Source organism: Musca autumnalis, unplaced genomic scaffold (assembly GCF_047663935.1).
Source record: "Musca autumnalis isolate F117 unplaced genomic scaffold, ASM4766393v1 scaffold_1, whole genome shotgun sequence".
NCBI classification, from domain to species: Eukaryota; Metazoa; Arthropoda; class Insecta; order Diptera; family Muscidae; genus Musca; species Musca autumnalis.
The window spans coordinates 208,557,063-208,582,943 of record NW_027411644.1 but is presented as its reverse complement, the minus strand read 5'-3'; the positions used below and the strand labels follow the sequence as shown (position 1 = coordinate 208,582,943).

Here is a 25,881-nt window from a genome sequence, read left to right as displayed (position 1 = left end):
TTGTCTCCTTTCTTGTGTACGGGACATAGAAGGCTGAGGTTCCAATCGTTGGGTATTAACTGATGCATACTCCTTATCAGCATTTCGCCACTGGTCTTGAACAGTTCGGTGGGCAGCCCATCAGCTCCTGCTGCTTTATTGTTTTTCAACCGATTAATTGCTGTCATGACCTCGCTTCGGCTAGGTGAAAGACATTCAACGTCGTCGTTTGCGATTGGTTCTGGTGTATCTTCATCGCCGCCCATATTCGATACTAAGAGCTTCATGAAATGCTCCTTCCAGATCCTCAGTACGCTATCTGTATCAGTTAAAAAATTCCCTTCAGGATCTTTGCAGGAGAATGTGCCTGCACCATACCCTTCAGTCTGGTGTTTTACACTCTGGTAAAATTTGCGGACTTCATTCTGACTCCTGAACATCTCGAGTTTCTCACGCTCACGTTTTTCTTGCTCTTTCTTTTTCTTCTGAAAATACGCTTCTCCTCTCTCCTCTTCTCCCGATATTTTTCTTTCGCGCTTCGTGTTGCTACTGAATGCAGGGTTGCTCTGTATGCCGCGTTCTTTGCTTCAGTAGCCTTACGGCACTCCTGATCGTACCATAGATTTTTAGGTGGTGGTTTTTGGTACCCAAGCACAGATTTTGCGGCAGTTTGAAGTGAGTGGGCTATTCTTTGCCACCGCGCTTCCACATTATCGGGACATGCAGTTCCGTCTTCCAGAATGTGAGTCAGTTGAGCGGAATAGGTTTGTGCTATCTGCTTCTCGACATCCAGCTTCCGTCCTGTGTTAGATCGCACTTTTGCCGCAACATTAAGGCGAGTGCGTACCTTTGCTGCTACAAGGAAATGGTCCGAATCGATGTTCGCTCCTCGAATCGATCGGACATCTAACACACTGGACGAGTGTCTTCCGTCTGTCACAACATGATCAATCTGGTTTCTTGTTTTCCCATCTGGGGATATCCACGTGGCCTTGTGTATGTCGAGGTGTTGGAATCTGGTACTGATCACTACCATGTTTTTTGCCGCTGCAAAATCGATCAGCCTCTTTCCGTTGTCGGATGTTACTTCATGAAGGCTGAACTTTCCGATCGTGGGACCAAAGATATTTTCTCTCCCAATTTTAGCATTAAAATCTCCTAGAACAATCTTAATGTCGTGGCCAGCTCAGCGGTCATATGCTCTCTCTAGGCGCTCGTAGAATATATCCTTGGTCTGTTCATCTTTCTCTTCGGTCGGGGCATGGGCGCAGATGAGACTGATGTTAAAAAACTTTGCTTTTATTCGGATTGCTGCAATTCTCTCATCAACAGGAGTGAAGCTGGAGACGAGATTTTTAAACCTCCTATTTACCATAAATCCAACACCTAGCTCATGTTTCGTTTCATGGCAGCTATAATACAGTGCGTAGTCGTTTGTTATTTTTACGTCAGCCCGGTTCCATCGCACATCCTGTAAGGCGATAATATCAGCTTTGTACTTGCCAAGTATATGCGCAAATTGCACCTGCTCTGTAGAGAGTCCTGACATTCCAGGTGCAGATTCGCAGATCATGTTCCTTAAAACGTTTGCGGGGTCGTCAACTTTAGAGGGGTTTGTTTTTCTTTGTTTTTTCGTAGTAGGCGGTGTTTTGACGGGGTGAGTTACTAGCCCAACGCCCAACCCATGTTTTTAACGTTCTTATGGGTGAACGCGCGGCACATGTTAGCCATGAAACGAAACCTTCAACGGATGTTAAAGGCAGCTCCCCAGGTGACACCACGGGGAGGTCAGTGTCCACTTGAGATGAAAGAGGGACCAAGATAAATCCTGGGCTTTGTCATGTTAAAGCCGGTCAAGACCGTTGCTTGGTATCATTCATCCCCTACGTCACAAATATCTCTTAAATATTTTCCGATGACCACCAACAATACACTTCAATAACAAATAGGTGGGTGTAAATATAAAATCTAAAAATAAACCATAATAAATACCAACAATAAAAACTATTAATTGCCATTTGTTACAAACATAATTCCGTTTTTATACCCTACACCACTATGTGGTAAGGGGTATTATGTGTTAGTGCATTTGTATGTAACATACAAAAGGAAGCGAGATAGACCCATAGTTTCTTCTAGGGATATACATAGAATCACTTTCTGAGTCGATTTATGCATGTCCGTCCGTCCGTCCGTCCGTCCGTCCGTCCGTCCGTCCGTTCGCAACATACAGGTCGCATTTGTTGACCGATTTCGCTGAAAATTGGGGAATACCATTTTTTTAGCCGTCGGAAGATCAAGTTCGAAGATGGGATATATCGGTCCACTTTTTGGTATAGCCCCCATATAACGGTACCCCCCGATTTACGGTATTTTGACGTTTTCAGCTACATTTTCAGACCGATTTGGCTATAATTTGACATTTAGGGTTCTTAAGTGTCAATAAACATATATAACAAAACTTGTGGACATAGGTCCACGTTTTGGTATAGCCCCCATATAACGGTACCCCCCGATTTGCGGTATTTTGACGTTTTTAGCTACATTTTCAGACCGATTTAGCTATAACTTGACATTTAGGGTTCTTAAGTATCAATAAACTTATATAACAAAAGTTGTGGACATAGGTCCACGTTTTGGTATAGCCCCCATATAACGGTACCTCCCAATTTACGGTGTTTTGATGTTTTTAGCTACATTTTCAGACCGATATAGCTATAATTTGACATTTAGGGTTCTTAAGTGTCAATAAACTTATATAACAAAAGTTGTGGACATAGGTCCACGTTTTGGTATAGCCCCCATATAACGGTACCTCCCGATTTACGGTATTTTGACAGTTTTAGCTACATTTTCAGACCGATGTAGCTATAATTTGACATTTAGGTTTCTTAAATGTCAATAAACTTATATAACAAAAGTTGTGGACATAGGTCCACGTTTCGGTATAGCCCCCATATAACGGTACCCCCCGATTTACGGTATTTTGACAGTTTTAGCTACATTTTCAGACCGATTTAGCTATATTTTGACACTTAGTGTTCTTAAGTGTCAATAAACTTTTATAACAAAACTTGTGGACATAGATCCACGTTTTGGTATAGCCCCCATATAACGGTACCCCCGATTTGCGGTGTTTTGACGTTTGTAGCTACATTTTCAGACCGATGTAGCTATAATTTGACATTTAAAGTTCTTAAATGTCAATAAACTTATATGACAAAACTTGTGGACATAGGTCCACGTTTTGGTATAGCCCCCATATAACGGTTCATTTAAGTTCATATTTTCGTATAGCCCAGATACCTCCGAACTAGCTGTTAATGACATTTGAAGTTCCCACGTTATGTACCGATTTTCGATATTTTGAAGATTCTAGCTAATTTTTTTAACCGAATTAGGAGTTATTTGACATTAAAGGCTCCCATCAAAAACCGTCAACATAGGTCCATGTTTTATTATAACCCCTATATAACAGTACCTCCCAATTTCTAGCCCACCAAAAATTGTCAACATACATAGTTAGATATAGGCACCATAAAAAAGGGCCTCCCGAATGAAGCATAAATGTACATAAACATTATCTGACATTTTAACGTACCCACTTAAAGTTGGGGACAGGAATGAAAAGTAATTATTCCATTTTAGTTCAGAATATTTTATGGTGTAGGGTATGAAAAGTTCGGCCCGGCCGAACTTAATGCTTTTTTACTTGTTTTGTATTGTTGCCGATCTGTAAACAATAGAGACAACCGAAACAATTGAGTTCAAAGTGTATGAGGCTGAAAGAAAAAAAAAGAAAAAAAGCAGAGAAAAAAATGTAACATTGATATGTCCCCTTGATACGAGTATTAGTAAAGGAATGAATGCAGCAACGAACACCCACAGGGTAGAAAACTTTTGTTCTTAAGCCGCTTGCCTCAAAGCTAAATGGCCAATAGTAACTAATCTAAGCGAAAACCAAGTTGCCTTAGCACATTAATTCAACACCCTTTCAATTACAATTATTATTATTATTACTGCCACTATTGTTGTTGTTGGCTCATAGAATTAATATTAAACAATAAGCATGAATTTGCCATTGTTTTTGGGACCAAATGTAAGAAAACAAAAAAATTACATTCAAATTTGTTTTCGTTCACATGCTTGAGGTAAAAAGTTTTTGTTTTAATTTTTTTTCTTATTTTTTATTAATTATTTCTTTTTTCCGTCGGTTTGTTTATTTTTGTTTGTCTAATGTCATACTTAAGACTGTCAGGCAATCAATTCAAAACGGTGGCATGCAAATTTATCGTGACTTTAGATTTTCATCATATCTCGGTCATTAGTAGGCGACGGCTGTAACGATTGGAGTTATTGCAAAAAAAAATAATGAAACAAATGTACATTAATTCTCACGGAACATAATGTGGCGGCGGGGTATAATGGTCAAACACAAGTAAATCTTACAAGATGGTTCTTTTTGTTTTAGAAAGTTTGGGGACAAATTGATACTCTATTGAATAGCTGTTGATATCCGAATAGGGCTATTGAGATATGTTTGTAAATTCAAAGTTATCTATAGACTTTCTGTTTAATTCAAAATATTGGCACCCAAAAAAAAGTGTAGCACAATCAAGGTCCTATACGCAAGAGTAATTTACATGTCTTAATTAAAATTGATTGATAAAATTGTTGCCATTGACATTCCATTAAAATAATTACCATGGCATTGGATTTATGTATATTAAATATGTATTGAGAAACAAGTTCGGGTTTCACATTAATATATCGTCTGCTAAGTACAAAATGGTCGTAAGTCCATTTTTAAAAATTTTTCAGGATGAAGAAAAAACATTCCACGGCTTTTTGTATTAAAGACTTTATTATGTGGGTAAAAGCAGTATTCTTCGTTTATTTATTACGCTTCAATATCTATACGTTGCACAGAGGGGAAATGTATGTTAAAAGTCGATTAAAACTCCTAACAAGGTCATTTGTAGTCCGATTGACGTAAAATTTGGCACAAATCATATTTTCGGTCTAAAGACTAACTCTACAGAAAATAGTCAGAATTGGTCCAGATTTAGATACAGCGTTCACATATATTGGCATCTGAGTTACGATAAATCATACACAAAAAGCGCTGTATACATTTGATAGAAGCGGAAAGTTAAATACATAACACTATACAAATCTGAAAATGCAAACAAGTTCTAGTATGCATTTTTTGAAAGTACATATTTAGACTACAAAAACTCTAGTAGGGTTTTGTCCTGTCAGATCCAGTTCGGATTTTATGGCCTCATCTAAATCGGGCTAAATCTACACTTTTTTCCATTTAGCAGGCCTTTATCTCAGAAACGAATAGGAATTTGGATTTGCTGTCTTTAGCAATATTGTAGCCCTAAATTAGTAGAACTTATCTTTTGAAAAAACCACATAAGAAAAACTCCATCTAGTTACATAATTGCTGAAATTCTGGTCAGTATCGGCTTAACTATTGGGAGTTGAACCAAGTAACCTTTTGCAAAAATCTTCCAAATAAAGTTCTCAACAACTCTTTAGAACATTCTGAAACTCTAAAATGCTCACTTCGTGTTGTTTCAGCGGTAATTTGCATCATATTGTTACGAATGTAACTGATAGGTTTATGTTAGTTTAGTTTAATTTCCGTTAATTTAAAAATTTGAATTGTAACGTAAAGTTTTTATTACGCAGTTACTTTATTTAAGCAACAACAACTACCATGTAGAACTCTCTTCATTATTCTAGATGTTACTTTACCTTTCATTAATGTGCTTTTATTTTGTTTTGCCATAATCATGTAATTATCGTTTAGTTTGTTACTTCTTTTCTTGCATTTATTTGTTGTTGTAATTACGTCATTGATCATCCCCCATGTACACTAGCGGTCATCTGAATAGGTTTGAATTTTTTTCTTTTTATATGTTAAGGTATCTTCTGATGTGTTCGTATTGCAGATCCATACTATTTAGTTTTTGAGAGTCCTATACTATGCCAACATTCCCAAGAAAAAACTTGACGGTGTTGCCATATTTTCGGAAAATATCCTAATTATAATAAAAAATGTACAAAAAGTGACCAATTTTTGCGATCATCAGAATAGGTTTGAATCAAATAAAATTGAAAAATTTTACTATCAAAGCAAATATTGCGCAGTTTTTTGCTTTAGTTTAGTAAAATGGAACATTCTGATAAATCCTACAACAAATTTGACCCGCTTTATTTGGAACGTGGGTTCAATTCTCAACATTGAAAAGTTACCAAGAACTTTCAGATAAAATCAAGAAATACTCAAACCAAAACGTTTTATAAATTTGCTTTAAATGACTTTTTGATTTCGTTAGATCTATTCTGAGCTTCGAAAATTGTCTGAAAGCAAATACCAAGTGTAGCCATATTATTAGGATCGATAAAATAGAAAGGTCATTGAAAATAGATGGTATTTTAGTTCAAGTTTCATTTTTTAACTATCCTTGCAGTACAAATTTATGTGTTATCATGCTCATAAATCCACCATAGTTGACCACATGTATCATAAATGTTCGAAAATTGGTCTGGAAGAATGTTTAATCGACGACAATAAAGTAGAAAATTGTAATTCAAATTTAAGACAAAAGGGCATGATATCACCGACTGTTATAGTGCTGTAATATCTATATAGTCAGTTCAAAAGGTTTTTTTCTGTTCACAAGTCATAAAACAAACACGAATAAGTACAAAAGAATGGACTACTGAGGTTATACAGCACTATAAAAGTCGGCGATATCATGCCCCTTTGACTTAAATCTGAATTACAATTTTCTACTTTATTGTCGTCGAAGAAACATTCTTCCATACCAATTTTCGAACATTAATGATACATGTGGTCAACTATGGTGGATTTATGAGCATGATAACACACAAATTTGTACTGCAAGGATAGTTAAAAAATGAAACTTGAACTAAAATACCATCTATTTTCAATGACCTTTCTATTTTATCGATCCTAATAATATGGCTACACTTGGTATTTGCTTTCAGACAATTTTCGAAGCTCAGAATAGATCTAACGAAATCAAAAAGTCATTTAAAGCAAATTTATAAAACGGTTTGGTTTGAGTATTTCTTGATTTTATCTGAAAGTTCTTGGTAACTTTTCAATGTTGAGAATTGAACCCACGTTCCAAATAAAGCGGGTCAAATTTGTAGTAGGATTTATCAGAATGTTCCATTTTACTAAACTAAACCAAAAAACTGCGCAATATTTGCTTCTATAGTACAATTTTTCAATTTTATTTGATTCAAACCTATTCTGATGATCGCAAAAATTGGTCACTTTTTGTACATTTTTTATTATAATTAGGATATTTTCCGAAAATATGGCAACACCGTCAAGTTTTTTCTTGGGAATGTTGGCATAGTATAGGACTCTCAAAAACTAAATAGTATGGATCTGCAATACAAACACATCAGAAGATACCTTAACATATAAAAAGAAAAAAATTCAAACCTATTCAGATGACCGCTAGTGTATGTGAGTCTGGTTGTTCGCTTAGTGCGAATGTGCGTCTGTGTGTTCGTTGTACATATTCGAGGAGTTGCCAGACATTTTCTAGAGGACTCTCGAACAGGGAGACTTTGGGATATAAATACAGGGGAACTGGCAATGACGAAGTAGTGGTGTTTTAAGCGTTGAACTGAACAGATCGATTAAAGAAGTGCTGCGTGCTAACTAGAGACTTGCTGTGTGCTTAGTAATTAAAGTCGGTTCCGAATAAGTGTAATAAAGTAAATAAAGCATTGTAGAAACGTAATCTAAAACGAACCCTGTTTTATTTGGTACAAATCGTACTGGGGAATAAAACAACGTCTACACGGAGATTAGTTACATCTAATTCCGTAACAATTGGTGTCAGGAAGTGAGATTACGATCATCCTACAATGAAGTTTAAGGATCTACGAATGGAAGACTTGAAGAAGGAGCTAAGTAAGTTGGAGTTGTCTTCTACTGGCAACAAGGCCGAACTACAAAAACGCCTGTTGGAAGAGTTCGAGCGCCGTGGAATGAACATCGATGCATATGAGTTCGACAGTAAAGAGGAAGTCGAGTTATCGGCAAAGGGCGAATCCAGCGTTAAGGAAGTTTCGTCGGTAGCTGCCAGGGGTGACGATTTGAAATCAATGCTGGCTATGATGATGGAGAAATTAGATGCTAAATTAGAAGAAAATTCCAGACTTATGATGGAAATGAAGGCGGAAAATTGTAGAATGGTTGAAGAAAATTCCAGTAAAATGTTACAAGAGGTGTCTAGAAAGAATGAAGAAACTTCTAGACTTATGATGGAAATGAAAGCAGAAAATTGTCGAATGAGCGAAGAAAATTCCAGAAAATTAGAGGAAAAATTAGAAGAGAACTCTAGAAAAATCGCTAAGGGCATGGAAGAGAAACTAGAGGTAAATTCTAGAACAATTAACGAGAAACTCGAGAATATCACGATGGTGATTGAAAAGAGAGTAGAAAACGTGGAGGTACAAATTAAAGAGTTGGATAAAAAGATTTTGTCTGTTGACGAGAAATTTCTGGCTCAAGATGAGAAGATTCTGGGCATAGAAAAGAAAATGTCGGAACTGGAAATTAAAGGCGGTCCAGTGAGAGCTATTCATAACACGATAAAAATCAAGCCTCCAGTGTTCGACGGCTCTACCTCTTTAAATGTGTTCAAATTACAGTTCGAGACATTGGCTGCTAGAGATTCTTGGAACGACAACGACAAGGCGGTATCACTCCTTATGGCATTGAAGGGTGATGCTGCTGACGTATTACAGAGTATTCCCGCCGCTTCTAGGAACAACTATGGAGATATAATGGCTGCTCTTGAACGTAAGTACGGTAGTGAACACAAGCAAGAGATATACAGAATGGAACTGAGGGGAAGAGTCCAGAAGCCAAATGAGACCTTACAAGACTTTGCGGCTGATATAGAGCGATTGGCGCAGCTGGCATATCCAGGAGAGACACATCCATTGGTGGACCGCATAAAGATTGAGACATTTGCTAGTGTTATTCGTGATCCAGAGGTAAAATTTGCGACGTATGCGGCACCGATAGGAACATTTGCAGAAACCGTTTCATTTGCCCTGGCCCAAGAAACCGCGAGGATGCTGGTGAAACCTAAAGCTTACAACGTGAGGAGGCTGGACGTTGAGGACTACAATTCCCAGACCGTTGTCGACCCGCTGAAAGATGCACTAATGCATGTGAAACGAGGGGCTGCTAGAACGAAAAAGACTTGTTATAACTGTCGGAAAACTGGACACATGGCCCGAGAATGCAGATTGCGGCAAGCAAGGCCCAGATCCACCTCACCGCCTTCAAAGAGCGACGGCCGACCGGTGGCCAAGAATCTGCAAAGAGAGATATCAGGTGAATCAGATACAGCAAATTCTGCTAATCACGAGGTACCGCCGGGAGATGATGAAAACGATGGTGCCACAATTTCTATAGCCATTGTCCAGCAGAAGAATCACAACATAACGGTTAAAGGCTTCATCAATGGTGTATTGCGCACCTTGACATTGGACACCGGTGCAACAAAGTCCATTATTAGACCGGATTTGGTAAAAGGGAAGGTATTGCCGTTAAATGGAGTCAAATTGAGGACGGCCACAGGCGAGACTACAACGGTACATGGAAAGGCCTACCAAAGGCTAAATATGGGTAGAAAATCGGTAAATTTCGATTTTATAGTGGCCGATATTGTGGACGAAGTTATACTTGGTGTAGACTTCATGATTGCCTTCGATATCAACCTGGACATAAAGCACCGTGTGATGACTTGGTCCAATGTGGAAATACCGATAAGTGTGGGCTACAACGAGAAAAGCAAACATCGCCCAAAGGCAGAATCCGGCGAGATCGCTGTCGATGTCCGTACGCTGAAGGTGGAAGCCGCCGACAATTGGCTCATAGGAAAGCGGAAAAATCCAGCAACGAGGACGAGAAAGCGAAGATGTACGTCGAGGAAAGGTCCATCGAAAAGCGGCCGTACAGCAAGGAAGGACAAGTCCGATGAAGACCAGGTGACACTTAGGAAGGTGACCACAAAGAAAGAAGGTATAACGTCAAGATTCCTGGAGAGAAAGCAACGTCGTCCAGAAGAGCAAAAGTCCAAACCTGACGCAGTAGAGGGTACATCTAGTCTAGTCAAGAGGAACAGGCTTAAGCGGGAAGCAGTGTTACCAATGCCCATACTACCGAGAGGGAACTGTGCCAATTCGGGACGAACAGGCTTAAGCGGGAGGCAATGTTACGAATGTAACTGATAGGTTTATGTTAGTTTAGTTTAATTTCCGTTAATTTAAAAATTTGAATTGTAACGTAGAGTTTTTATTACGCAGTTACTTTATTTAAGCAACAACAACTACCATGTAGAACTCTCTTCATTATTCTAGATGTTACTTTACCTTTCATTAATGTGCTTTTATTTTGTTTTGCCATAATCATGTAATTATCGTTTAGTTTGTTACTTCTTTTCTTGCATTTATTTGTTGTTGTAATTACGTCATTGATCATCCCCCATGTATGTGAGTCTGGTTGTTCGCTTAGTGCGAATGTGCGTCTGTGTGTTCGTTGTACATATTCGAGGAGTTGCCAGACATTTTCTAGAGGACTCTCGAACAGGGAGACTTTGGGATATAAATACAGGGGAACTGGCAATGACGAAGTAGTGGTGTTTTAAGCGTTGAACTGAACAGATCGATTAAAGAAGTGCTGCGTGCTAACTAGAGACTTGCTGTGTGCTTAGTAATTAAAGTCGGTTCCGAATAAGTGTAATAAAGTAAATAAAGCATTGTAGAAACGTAATCTAAAACGAACCCTGTTTTATTTGGTACAAATCGTACTGGGAAATAAAACAACGTCTACACGGAGATTAGTTAAATCTAATTCCGTAACAATATCTTTTACAACACGTATTTCAAACACTACATTATTGACATTTTTATTAAATCGTCGTTGAGAAATGCGGAAAACGACGTGATGGAGGCATTTTACAACAATGGTATGTTCTGAATATGTGTATTATATTCTAGCGAACATTTTTTCAAAAGAAACAAGAGAGCCAAGGCTATAGTCGGGTCGGGGCCGACTATGTGATACCCTACACCACTACCCCTGTTCATAAGCTTTTGACTAATAAAATTCAAAATATTAAAATTGGGATAGCTTAGCGCCTTTGCTCTGAATGTCTTCATTAACACAGGTCAATTTTTTGAAACGCATTAAAGTGCATCGACAGTACAACCCAAATAAAAAATGGAAAAGTGGGATGTATTCCAACCATCAATAGGCTTCTTTCTGTGTTAGACCCCCATCAAAGGTGATATTTTCTACTTTCATCAGCAGGTTTTGCTTTTGATATACCCCTTTTAGAAGCAGAGATATTCGCTTTGAAATAAAACGTTGACTTTTTCTCCAAATAAGTTTTTTGCCCATTCCGACCTCTGAATATTATCCGATCATCACCAAAATCAATAGGCTTCTTTCTCTGTAGGATCCCCATTAGCCCCCGAAATTTCGTGACGATCCGATTAAAATTGCGACTTGTAGCGTGATTACAAAAAAATGAAAAAATGGGATGTATTGCCGACTATTGTGATATCTCCGTTATGTGGCCACCTACGCCAACCTACTTTGCATCACTGTAAAGATGGGATTTTCTACTTTCATAGTCAGACTTTGTTTTTGGAATATCCCCAACCGAAGCTGTGATATTCGTCATTATTATTAAAATCGCAAAAATAAAAAGTTGGGTTCTATTAGCTGCTATTGCGATATATTCGTTGTTTGATCACCTACGAGAACCTACTTTACATCATTAGAAAGGCGATATTTTCTACTTTCATGGCCATGGTTTTGCTTTTGATATACCCCATACTGAAGCTGAGATATTCGCTTTGGAAAAAAAACGTTGTCTTTTTCTCCAAATAAGTTTTTTGCCCATTACGACCCCTTAATATTATCCGACCATCACCAAAATCAATAGGCTTCTTTCTCTATAGGATCCCCATTAGCCCCCAAAAATTTCCTGACGATCCGATTAAAATTGCGACCTGTAGCGTGATTACAAAAAAATGAAAAATGGGATGTATTGCCGACTATTGTGATATCTCCGTTATGTGGCCACCTACGCCAACCTACTTTGCATCACTGTAAAGATGGGACTTTCTACTTTCATAGTCAGACTTTTTTTTGGAAAGTCCCCAACCAAAGCTGTGATATTTGTCATTATAATTAAAATTGCAAAAATGAAAATTTGGGTTTTATTTGCGACTATTGTGATATCTTCGTTCAGGGACGTACGCAGGGGGGGCACTGGGGGCCCGGGCCCCCCCCCCGTTATGGTTTGGTCGACTACAATTTTTTGAGCTACTTTAACAAATTATTACGATTTTTTCTCTAAAATAATTTTTGTTTTTAAAATTTCAAATGAAAACTGATATTGTTCTGAAGGTTCTGTACTGAAAATGTACTTTGTCATCAAGTTGTCTAAGAAATATTCAATTTTTTTGTTCGAATACACTTTTTAGAGAAACTTCCAGTAAAACTGAATTCCTTCTTTATGCCATGCCAGTGTTTTGGAATTCTGTAATGAATATAAAGGTCTTGAGGCTTTAAACTCATTTTGTATTCAAATCATTTACAAATTCAGTATTGTGCGGATTAGAAGTACATAAAATAAAATGTCTATTGGACAATATGTACGACATATCAAGGGTTTTCCGTGGAGTATATCTCGAAAAGCAGTTAGAAAATTGTTTTACTGCCATAATCAAAATTTTGTATTCCTATTTTATATCAACTTGTTGCTAAACAGTGGGATAAAATAATGGAGAAAAATGTATTGTTGTGCATTATAAAGTGATAAAATCTGCTACAAATAGCGTGCCCATCTGAATTTTTTCCTATCAGTAACAAATTTGTAGCTGAAAACAACCGTAAACGAAATTAATGCTCAAACTTTCGTTATATGGTATTGTATTAAAATCTGCTGTTATTTGTGTTGTATATTACAGTGCTCTTGAACCAACTTTAAATGAAAGAAGCTTAGATGAGAAAATCAAAAAAAAATAATTTTTAGGGTTTTTAGGTTTTGCTGGAAAACCACAAGCCCTATCAAAATGGAACCAAAGAAAATTTTGTAGCAGTGAAAATTCTCTACAATATAGAAGTTCAAATTTGGACAATTCACTGACTGTATCGTCTCCTTATAAAACAATGTCAGGACTACAATTTCCTAACTTATACTTATATATCTCAAAAATGGTACAACCGAGTAAAAAAAATACGAATCCCAATCTTGTAAAGAATTTTCACCGCTATACGATTTTCTGTAGTCCCATTTCGACAAGATTTACTGTTTTGAAGCAAATCGTGAAAACTTAACAAAAAACCTAAAAATGTGACCTGCACTTCTATATCTCAAAAATGGTAAAACCTAGGAACAAACCAAATAAATTTTCAAAGTTACAACATTTTCTTTAGCCCCATTTCGATAGGACTTGTGGTTTCTAAGCAAAATCGCGAAAACCTAAAATAAACCTAACTTATTTAAAATTCCCTCAAGCGATTTTTTCTTGTTTTTGGATTTTTCTAATCTATGAACATTGCTGTTACAGAATCCACAAAAACTTCCCAGTTGTAAGCTCCATTCATTTAACGTTGGTTCAAGAGCACCGTGATATTGAACCCTCAGTCATTAGGCTAACGATAAAAATGTACCTTATCGAAATAATGTTCTTAGACTAATTATATGCTTTGACGAAACACGCGTCAAGCAATTTGGAGTCGATTTATCCCAGTTCGTTCGTCTGTCTGGCTCGTGCCCATTATAACTCTCGGATAGATAAATTTTGGTCCAAATTTTGGATCTCGCAATATTTTGTCCAAACTTCCTTTGGACACCAGACTTCAAAATGTTTCCCTAAAATCTTGAGCAAAGTCCAATCCGATTTTTTCGAGACCTAGAGTAGGTTTGAATATGGATTATATCGATTCACTCCTTCAGATTTCTTCAACACAAAATTTCAATTATCCGATTTGACCGAAACATCCTAAAATTACGTACATATCAAATTCTGAAACTTCTTGGCTATACAATTTATAGAAAAAAAAATGGCTATGTATCCCGTATTCGATCTGTCTCTATATAAAAGTCCCAACTCACACAGTCCCAACTTGTTTTCCAGAAAACAAAAGTTATGAATTTTCATAAGTTTGTATCCGCTGTGCCGACAGAAGTGATTGGTCGTTGGAAAGTTTGTAAGGTCATCGAGTCCATAAACATGTAGTCCTACAATTAAAATAGAAATAAGCGGCAACAACAACGATTGATGTATCAGATGGATTTTTTCGTCTTAAACTATTTTTTCAGGATTTAGCTAAAATGTTGCCGAGCTTTTTTAGAGATATTTTTCGACCATGTGTTAGCGCAGTCTCAAACAGTACTGCGAGTTGGATTCGGAGTATATGAGTCGTAGATTGCATCGCCCGGATCCTGATATTTTTTTTCTTTTTTTAATGTAATTTTCTGAATTATTAGTTGGCTTTCACGGACTCTATCAATTCTTGTAAAATAGCAAAGTTTTGGTGTTTATTAAGTGCATATAAAATAATATTTTCTAACAATAATACAAAACTTTTTTAATGGCACTGAAGTTAGTGTGTGATAAAGAAGAAACGGCGTTATGTTCGGATCGAACTGTTTATATCCTCCAAACAATGTATATATCTATTCGACACATTCGCGAATGCAATCCCTGCGTTCGAACGTGGATATATTTTCATTACTTTTTGCATGGAAGTTCTCCCAACAAAATGATTTCCAAAATCCATATTACTGACGATATTTTTAAAAACTATGCTAATAGCCTCGAATGTAGAAAATGTTTCGAAAGCTATTCGCTGCGGGATTTAGAACCCAAAATGCCAAATAAGAGGTAATGTGGTTGAAAATTCTGGGATACACCAAAAACGTACATCTATATGGGTAATATTAATTTGAAAGATTTATAAGTTATTGCTTCAGTTCTGTTGGAGAATTTGGTTACAAACTTTTGTAAGGAGACTATGCCGAACGTGGTCTGATATGGGTTATCCAAGGACTGATATATTTTAATCAGTTCCAAATTTCAATCGTGTATCTAAAATATTGTGATCTCTCTCTTTTGAATGTATATACTTTGTGGCAATATTGAATATACATAAAATCAATTAAAACCCCTTTAAAATAGCTTTACGTAACGATACACAACATTTTTAATTTTCATGATTTTTGGTCAAGTTGGGCCCCCCCCGAAATGAAATCCTGCGTACGTCCCTGTCTTCGTTGTTTGATTACCTACGAGAATCTACTTTACATCATTAGAAAGGCGATATTTTCTATTTGTATTGTCAGGTCTTGCGTTTGGTATACCCCGTATAGAAGCTGAGATATTCGCTTTGGAAAAAAAACGTTGTCTTTTTATCCACATAAGTTTTTTGCCCATTCCGACCCCTAAATATTATCCGATCATCACCAAAATCAATAGGCTTCTTTCCCTCCGGGACCCCCATCAACATCCAAAATTTCGTGACGATCCGATCAAAATTGCGACCTGTAGCGTGATTACAAAGTTTAGATGGACAGACGGACGGACGGACACACATAGCCAGATCGACTCAGTTCGTCGAGACATTCATTTTGGTATATATAATTATGAGTCTACGACCATTATTTCGATGCGTTACAAACTTTTTGGCCAAAACCAACTTATAATACCCTCCCCACATATTGGTGTAGGGTATAAAAATTAAGAGTTTTAGATATGGTGCGAAATGTATATAAATTATGGAATTTTAGATATACAAATATTAGGGTGGGGCGATTTGTATGGAAGGAAAAAAACCTTAATGAGCCCTTCGCGTTTCTGATTCCTGGGATTGAACAAAAAAGTCCACTAAACCATAGGTCTACCGCGAAAATCGAGCCTCCCGATTTTTACTTTAAGTTTTCAGACAGAAACCACTATAACTTAGCCATTTGTGAACCGATTAAAAACAATAATAACTTGTTCGAAAGATATTATTCACCCCTTTACAAGGAAGAAGGATTAATAGAAATCCGTTCAAATTTGAAAATGTAAGAAACCCAGATATTCACTACTTTTTCCGTTATAAAAAATAAAACGAAGTGACCCAAACGTACTAAAGGCATTTTCGTTGTCCATGGGTACCAAAACGATAGAATTTTGCATCAGAACGCTTGATATTTTTCTGGTCAACTTGTGTAGCACAGTGCCATATATCGATATTTTCCGAAAAGTTTGCACTTTCTCAAGGCCAAAACTGCCTGAAAGAGCGTTCCAATACTTTTGCGATGTATTAGAAAGTTCTTAATCACTGTCTTGGCTACAATTTTTGTTTTTGTATTGGTTCGAAAATCTCAATGGTTTTGCCGTTATATGCTAAAATGTCCAAAAAAACGTGGATAAAAAACTTAAAGTCAAAATCGGGAGGCTCGATTTTCGCTCAGTTCAATCCCAGGAATCAGAAACGCGAAGGGCTCATTAAGGTTTTCAAATCGCCCCAGCCTAACATACATATTTTGAAATTTGAGGCAATAGTTTTTCGAGTTCATTATTTCTCGACATATTTTATTCTTGTTCTTATCTACAAATTTTCTTCAGAGGTCAGAAGAAGATTTGCATTGGTTTCAGAGATATAGCCCCGAATTTCTTTAAAAACTCAATATTTAACCATGTTTAGATGGGGTCATAAAATTCGAGCTGGATCTGAAGCAAAAAAACCCAACTAGTTTTTTTGTCTGTACTTTCAAAAAATCCTCAGTTCGAATTGCTTACACAAGATTACCTTAAAAATTTTGCACAGTGTATATCAGATAGATTAACCCACGACTTCAGTGGATAATCTAGAGATTTAAGTCCTCCTCGACAAAGCTATAATTTTTGCTTTCATCCTTAAATTTATCGCACAAGCAAATCCAACGACAGATTTGACATACAAAAAGTTTAGTCCGCGTGGTTAAACCGTTTATCTGGTATTCTTTTTGATGTTCTGTTTGACAGAAAAACAAAATTTTGATTTAAAAATAATATTTTATTTACCCAAATAAACATCCAAAAAAGAAATTTATCGGGTATCTACCTGGTATTTACCCATGTTTTGGGTTAATACCGGGTAGAATCCCATCTCGTATTTTTTTGGATACAGTATGAGTGTAAAGCCTCGAGACCTCTATATACCTCGAATATGATATAACAAACATGGAGTACATTCATTGCTGGATTCGTATTTGATAGTAGATTTTTCGTATTTGTTGTTATCAAAAAACTCGTATGCAAACGTTGAGCGTTAAACTCAAAACTCACGGGTTTGTAGTCGGACATGTCATCGTACTCATTAGTACTCATTAGTATTGAGCATGGTACAATTACCCAGGTTGGTATCACACCAGCTGATCGAATATGAGTCAAATCTCTTTATAAAAAAATTATTTTTGTTGTAATTTCCCTCCCCAACAACATAAAGAAAGTATTGACATAACATATTCAAAATTTTACGATGCCACTACCTGGGTAATTGTGCCATGGTACTGTGTACTCGTAAAGCAAGTAGTTTTGCCTTGTAAAATTTTAAAGCAATAAGTCATTATTTTTCAAACCAATGGCAATGAGAAAAGTAGTTTGTTTACATTACTTTATAATGGGTTATTCAGCTCAAGTGGCTCCGAAATTTTTTTATCAGGCTAAAGAGGTTATTTACACTTTGATACGACCAAAAATGTGCCTCATAGAAATAATGGTTTTAGACCCCAAGTATGTTTGTACGATATCCGTTTCAGACAATTTTGAGTAGATCTAGCAATGTCCGTACGTGTGTCTGTCTGTCGGTCTGTCTGGCTAGTGCGCACGACAACTCTTGAACGGATCAATCGATTCGGTTCAAATTTTGGGTATCGAAATATTTTGTCCAGATTCGATTTAAGTTCGAAGATGGGCCATATAGGTCCACTCCTTCAGGTACCTCCCCCACAAATGTTCAAAAATTGTCGCAAAACTTGTGCGCCCGATAACCGATTTAGTCCATACTTTGCACATCGTGTAATTTCTACCAAACTTAGATGAGGTTCCAATATGGACTCAATCGGTCCACTCCGTCGGGTACCTCCCACACAAAATTTCGGAAAAGTTTAGTTTAGACCCTGGTCTCGAATCGCTTTGATTTTTGTTTTCGCAAGTTGTATTCGCTGTCCTCTATACGACGGTACAAGTTTCATTAGGGCAAATCCATACTTCCTGAGAAAATAGCCTGAAAGTTACAAAAACCCCTCTGACACCGTGTGTAGTGGTTGGAGCGCAAAATAACTCTCGAACGGATCAACCGATTCGGTCCAAAATTTGGCTTTCGTAATATTTTGTCCAAACTTAGTTCAAGTTCAACGAAGGATTATATCGGCCCACTCCTTCCGGTACCTCCCCCACAAAAGTTTGAAAATGTTCGGAAAATTTGTGCGCACGATAAATCTTAAAGGGAGTAACCATGCTTTGCCCATCGTGAAATATGTACCAGACTTAAATAAGGTTTCAATATGGACTCAATCGGTCCACTCCTTCGGGTACCTCCTACACAAAATTTCGGAAAAGTTCAGTTTAGGGCCATCTCTCGAATCGCTTTGATTTTTGTTTTAGCAACTTGTATTCACTGCCCTCCATACGACGGTACAAGTTTCATCAGGTGCAAGTCCATACTTCCTGAGAAAATACCATGAAAGTTGCAAAAAACCCCTATGACACCGTGTGAGGTGGTTGAAACGCAAGATAACTCTCGAACGGATCTGCCGATTCGGTTCAAAATTTGGTCTTAGTAATATTTTGTCCAAACATAGTTTAAGTTTGAAGATAAGCCATATCGGTCCACTCCTTCAGGTACCTCCCCCACAAAAGTTCAAAAATGTTCGAAAAAATTGTTCGTACGGTAACTCTCGAAGGGAGTGGCCGAATTGGTCTATACTTTACACATCCTAATATATCTACCAGATATAGATCAGGTTCAAATATGGACTATATTTGTCCACTGCATCCGATACCTCCCATACAAAATTTCGGATAAGTTCACTTTAAGACCTGCTCTCGAATCACTTTAGTTTTTGTTGAAGCAACTTGCATTCGCTGCCTCAATTACGGCAGTAAAAGTCTTTTCAGGGGCAAATCCATACTTCTTGAGAAAACAGCCCGAAAGTTGTAAAAAAACCCTATGGCACCATATGTAGTCGCTGGAGGGCTCGAACTGAATATATTACCGAATATAGCTATATTATGTTTTTCGCAGGCTAGTGTGATAAAAAAGCCCTATCTATCGATATCCCCGCAATGTTTTGAGCTTTAATCCTATCCATACTTTTGTCGATGCATAGGGCCAACATTTTGAAAACCCCCCTAAATACATAAGTTTTTTTTTTTTTGGGAAAAAAGTATTTCAATCCACACAGGCTGAGGGTATATCTCTGTCGGCAAAGCCGACTGATACTTTTTTTACTTGTTGTTTTTTTAAATATTGTTATTACTTACTAACCAGGTACATGTGTATGTATGGGATTTCATCAATGTTTTTTCGTCGCTTACCTGTAAGAAATGAAAACAAAAATATTAAATATTACTTTAAAGGATATTAATCAACATACATATTCATGTTCATGTATGCATACATATGTACATACATATGTAATTCAATAAGCCAAAACTCACAATTTATTCTAGTTGCTTTAACACCCCGAAACATCAAAATTCCTTGCATTATTATTTATGTATGTTTACCCCATTTTTCAATTTGCTAAATTCATTGTATGTACAAATATTTGACTAGATCACGCAAAAGTATAATGACATCGATCGACATCAAAGCACAACAACAACAGTAACAAAAAAACACTTCTTGAAGGACATTTGTAATGCTTTAAACCAGACAACTAATGTAAACTGGTAATTTTTATGTGCATTCGAGATAGTGAAAAAAAAACACGAACAAAATCATGAAATAATAAATAACATGTTGTGTTCCATGCTCCAACACATGTGTCTGCAGTGCTATGTACATAAAATAGTATTTTGGACCCGTTTAATGCCAACAGAAATATTCATGGCAACTTTCAATTTATTTATGTTTTTTTCGGAAAAATGGCCTACGCAGTAATGAAATTTAATTGCAAATTTTGACAATTCAAAATGTTGTTGATTCCCCAACAAGGTGGGCTATGTAAATGAAAGTCCATTGCTAAAATGAAAAATAAACATAATAAACATTTTTTTTTCAAAAATATGAAAACATTTTCAAGATTAACAACGTTTAAGAGGAAGACAAACTATTGATAAATCGATTTACCACGTTTTCCCACACATTAGGCACCATGTTTAAAGAACCGAATATTTTTTTTACAACAATTATTTTTATAAAACAATTTTAAATTCCTTTCAATCATCTGGAGATTACAACAACCAAATCAATTAATTGTGTGGCATATTTTCAATTACAATTCTCAGATTATGTGTGTCCAGTATCGTTTGAATTGTTGTAATTATAAAAACCCGAAAAAAATATTTTTTCCAACGTTTCTGTGATGAAATTTCAATTGGTGACTGAAATCATTTTGACATTCGGAATTTCTTGTCTCTGTTTTTGTTTCTCCCTCTTACATTGATTAAAACTGTGCTCAGATCAAAACATTTATCTATTGGAGACATGATTTGAGGTGGTTGATTTAATGGCTTAGCTTGAAGTTGCAACTATGACTAACTGAAATTTCAGACATTGGCAATCGAGAGAATGGTATTCCATCAAACTCTACCACAACATCTTGTCAAAATATGTACATATACGCATGTGTAATTATATGTTGTTGTTTTTGTATTAGTTTTTTGTAAGGCAGATTGTAGTTACTCTATATTTAATTAATGCCTTAATCTACAAAAAACAAAAATTGGATGAAATTTCATATCAAACTGACCCAAATAAACTGGAATAACATTTGGACACTGAAACATGAATTCAAAAACCGCTATGGATTTCTGCTATCAAGGTGGATTGTTGTAACAAAAAAGTTTTACCAGTTTTTTGGTCGAATTTCAATATTGCGATATTTTTGAAAAAAATTTTAGTTTTTCAAAAGCAAGTAAATTGTAGACATTTTAATTAGAGATTGGCCTAAAATCAATGTACCAGTTAGTATAATGTCCAAACTGATGCGTGATTGTTGTGAAAGCTAAATAACCTCAATCTATGACTGTACAAAAAAGACAGGTCCATAATTATACCCTCAGCCACTTTGATACGATGAAAGGGTGACTCATCGAAATAATGGTTTTAGATTCCAAGTATGTTTGAACGAAATCCGTTTCAGACAATGTGGAGTCGATTTAGCCATTTCCGTGTGTGGTCTGTTTGTAGCAGATTTGACCTTAGATCTTTCAAAGAATTTTTCTCTCAAACACACCAAGCACTGTCCTATCTACTTGCGCAAGCACCCAGCAAACCAATCGTACCGACTTCGTAACGAAATCGGAACAAAATTCGGACGATACGTCCGATATCGGATCCGAAATCGTAACGATATCTTAACGAAAGTTGTATGGAGTGGTTGACATAATTTCGGAACGAAATGTCGAAGCGAAATCGGATCGATTTCGGTCAGAATTCTAAACGAAATCGGAAGAAAATCCTTGGGAAATTCGGAATGCGAATTTTTTCCTCCGAATTTTCGTACAGATTTCTTAACGATTTCGGAATAATATCGTATGAAAATCTGTGGTTCCTTCCGAACTTTCGTAAAGATTTCTGAACAATTTTGGAATAATTTCGTATGATTATCGAAGGAAAAAAAATTTCTCTGTTGACTATTTTTTATTGATCAATTTTTTCTTTGTTATGTTTTTTATTGGAAGATTCTAATTTCAAAGATATCTAATGATTTTCACTGTAGTTATCATTTTGTAGTTGTAGCAGAACAATTTAAACTTTGTGTACGAATATGTTGAGTCTATCTGAACTAGTTTGAATTACACTGTGCAACATTTTTGAGCCAATCGCGTGCAAACAACTTCTGTCCAGAATTTTATGAAAGTAGAGGACCAATAGGCAAAAACCATATTTGGGTTTTGTTTTCTTAGATCGGGTTCGGTTTTTATGGCGTCATCTAAACATGGTTAAAGATCGAATTTTTAAAACAAATTGGGGCTGTATCTCTGAAACCAATACGAATCTTGTTTTGACATCTGCAGCAAACTTGTAGATAAGAGCAAGAAGAAGATATATGGAGGAATAGTGAACTCGAAAAACTGCATTTATTGCCTCAAATTTTATAATATATATAAAAATTCTATAATTTGTGTATATTTCGCAGCGTATCTCCCAAAATGTTAAATTCTTCTTAATGTAAATATTCTCTGGAATGTAATAGACAACTCTTCAGAACACTATATAGTTGTTAAATGCCTCTATCGCCTTGTTAATAGCAAATTTTTCAACAACAATTTGGTAAATATTTCAATAATTCATTGAAATCCCCAACAAGAGAATAAAAAGCCTGTGTGAACATTGTTTGAAATAAGTTTTGTAAAAGGTATCTTATGAAATACCCCTGAAACAACGTGAAATAACCGCTTTAGAGTTTCAGAATGTTCTGAAGAATTGATGGTCACATTATTTGGAAAATTTTTAGAATGGTTACTTGTTTCAACTCCCAACAGTTTAATTGTTACTGACCAGAATTTCAGAAATTATGTAAACTTTTCTATATTTTAACGAGTTTGATGGGCTAGATGCAGCTTTTCCTAGTTCATCTGCTTGAAACATAAGTTCTACTACTTTAGGGCTACAATATTGCTGAAGACTGCAAAGCAAAATTCTTATTAGTTTCGAAGATAAAGGTCCTATCACTGGAAAAAATGCTCATTTTAGGTCGGTTTAGATGAGGCCATAAAATCTAAACCCGATCTAAGAACACAAAACCCAATTAAGGTTTTTGGAGTCTCAATATGTACTTTCAGAAAATACCCATTAGAAGTTGTTTGCATTTCCAGTGTTGCACAGTGTTATTATAGGTTGCATTTATATTTAAAATATTCAAAAACTGTATATGCGAATTTTATAACCAACCATTTTGTTTTTCAACAACAAACTAAAATGTTGCTTGTTAGATATATACAAAAGGTGGTTGTTGTGCGAAGGGAAATTTGTTTCCGACATATCGATCCGAATTCGTAACGAAATCGGAAGAAAAACATTAGCATATTCGAAGGGAAATTTACTTCCGACATTTTCTCCGAAATCGGAACGAAATCTGAACGAATTCCCCTACGAAAAATCGTATAGAAATCGAAACGAAATCTACACGATTTTGCTTCCGAAATTGTTCCGATATGTCGGACATCCGACATTTGGTTTGCTGGGTACCCAGGCTTCGGACCCATACATTAGAACGGGTAGTATCACTGTTTTGTAAAGCATTGTTTTTTTTTTTTTTTGACGAGAAGCATCTGTTGGCCAATAAAATTATTCTCTTTATTTCACAACTGATGTTGTTTGTTGTGTTTATGGCGGTACCTAGGAAGACGAAGTCTTTTACAACCTCAAAATTATAGGAACCAACTTTCACTGTTGGTCCGAGCTCTATGGACGCATTGTCCGTCGACACCATCAAATTTGTCTTTTCGCCGTTTACTGTCAGACCCACTTTTGCTGATTCTCCTTCGACCTTATCAAAGGTATCAGTTACCTACTTTACTGATCGTCCCATCATGTCAATGTCATGCGCATAAGCAAATAACAAAGGTATCAGTTACCTTATTTACTGATCGTCCCATGATGTCAATGTCATCCGCATAAGCAAGTAAAATGTGGCTGTTGCTGTAGATTGTGCCATTTCTTATGACATTTGCATCTCGTATAACCTTTTCCAGCAGGATGTTGAGCAGGTCACACGAAAAGCCGTCTCCGTGTCTAAAACCTCTTTTGGTAATGAACTGTTCGAAGAGGTTCTTTCCTATTTTAACTGAGGACCTAGTATCAGTTAAAGTCGTATTACAAAGTCGAATGAGCTTTGCGGGAATACCAAAATCAGACATGGCTTGGAATACCTTTGGGCCTAGAGCGCCGTCGAAGGCTGCCTTATAATCGACAAAAAGTTGGTAGGTGTCGATCAGCAGCTCTTGGGTCTTCTATAGGATTTGCCGCAATAAATATCTGGTTCAGTCGTAGTATAATAACCCTGACACTATCTTGTACGCGTCCTTCCTGCCAGATGGTGCTAACTAGCTGATGCATAGACCTTATCAGCGTGTCCCCTCCGGTTTTAAACAGCTCGGCTGTAAAGTCATCGGCTCCTGCTGCCTTATTATTCTTTAGCCGGTTTATTGCTGACTTTATCTCATCTTGATTGGACGGTATACATTCAATACCATCTTCTGGGATTGGATCTGCGGTATCTTCGTCGTCTTCGCTACTATTATATACCAACTGTTTGGAAAAATGTTCTTTCCATATCCTGAGCACACTATCTGTATCAGTTACCAAATTACCTTGCTGGTCTCTACAGGAGGATGTGCCTGTACCAAAGCCATCAGTTTGATGTTTCACTCTTTCTGGCTCCTGTACATCTCGATTTGTTCACACTCTCGCTTTTCCATGTCTCTCTCTTTCCTGCGGAAAAGACGTTTTTCCTCTCTCCTTTTCTCCCGATACCTCTCTCGTGCGCTGCTGCTGAATGTAGAGTAGCCCTATATACCGCATTTTTCTCTTCGGTAACAGCACGGAGGTTTCTGGTATCCAAGTATGGATTTTGCGGCTGTTTGCTTGGAGTGCAATGGAGTGCTTTGATTAAGCAAATGTGCCAGTTGAGTGGAATATGCTGTGGCTAGCTGCTGTGTTTGCAGCTTACCGATGTCTAACTTTCGTGTTGTGTATGTTGGTACTTTATTTGCCACGTTTAGATGAGTACGCACCTTTGCTGCAACAAGGTAGAAATCCGAATCGATGTTTGTTCCTCGGAACGATCGTAGATACAACACGATCGATAAATGTCTTCCATCAAGCACAACGTAATCAATTTGGTTCAGTGTTAATCACCACTGGGCTCGCGAGCCGTGTCTGTGTGAACACACACAATCTCAATTGTGGTGAGTTTGAACGTTACTCTCACCACCGATCAGAATCAGTGTTAATCACCACTGGGCTCGCGAGCCGTGTCTGTGTGAACACACACAATCTCAATTGTGGTGAGTTTGAACGTTGCTCTCACCACCGATCATCTTCTTTGTTTTAGCAATGAATTAACGCACACGGTGTTTATCTAGAGATGGATAGATAATCTCGTGTGTGTGCCCAACACAAACGCAGCGGTTGAATTTGTTGTTGCTGGTGAAGACTGATTTGGTTTCTTGTTTTCTGATGTGGTGAAAACCAGGTGCTCTTATGATTGTAGAGATGAATAAATCTGGTGCTGCTAACTACCACATTTTTTACTGCTGCGAAGTCTATCAGCCGCATTGCGTTGTCAGTTGCTTTACTGTGGATGCTGAATTCCCTGACTGTTGGGCCAAAGATATTCTGTTCATCCTTGTCTTCAGTGCGAGCATGAATGCTAATAAAACTGATGTTAAAAAATTAGCTTTTATCCGAATTGTATCAGGTCTTTCATTCAACGGGGTGAAGCTGGAGATGTTTTACCCGGCGTTTACAAATGCCAGTATTGGCAAGACAATAGGAAAAATACAAACCTTTTTCACAAATATATTTACAAATTTTTTCCGCCACCAAATTAATGCTTTATGTCATGGCAGCCCATCACCTTTAGGTGTTGGTGCGATCGT

At 36.9% G+C, this 25,881-nt stretch overlaps 1 protein-coding gene across 2 annotated transcripts in view; it reads right to left on the bottom strand.

Moving 5' to 3' along the window:
- The window catches only part of Pxd (Peroxidase), a 180,749-nt gene that overhangs the window by 41,911 nt on the left and 112,957 nt on the right, over positions 1 to 25,881 (bottom strand). The window contains exon 1 of one of the 2 annotated variants that reach the window (XM_073960019.1): positions 19,595 to 19,638. The exons of the other annotated variant lie outside the window; for it this stretch is intronic. Within the exon in view, the coding sequence (XP_073816120.1) occupies positions 19,595 to 19,603 (9 nt within the window). The 5' untranslated portion in view covers positions 19,604 to 19,638. Of the gene's footprint in view, positions 1 to 19,594; positions 19,639 to 25,881 lie in introns of those variants that run through there. 2 annotated transcript variants of the gene reach the window in all.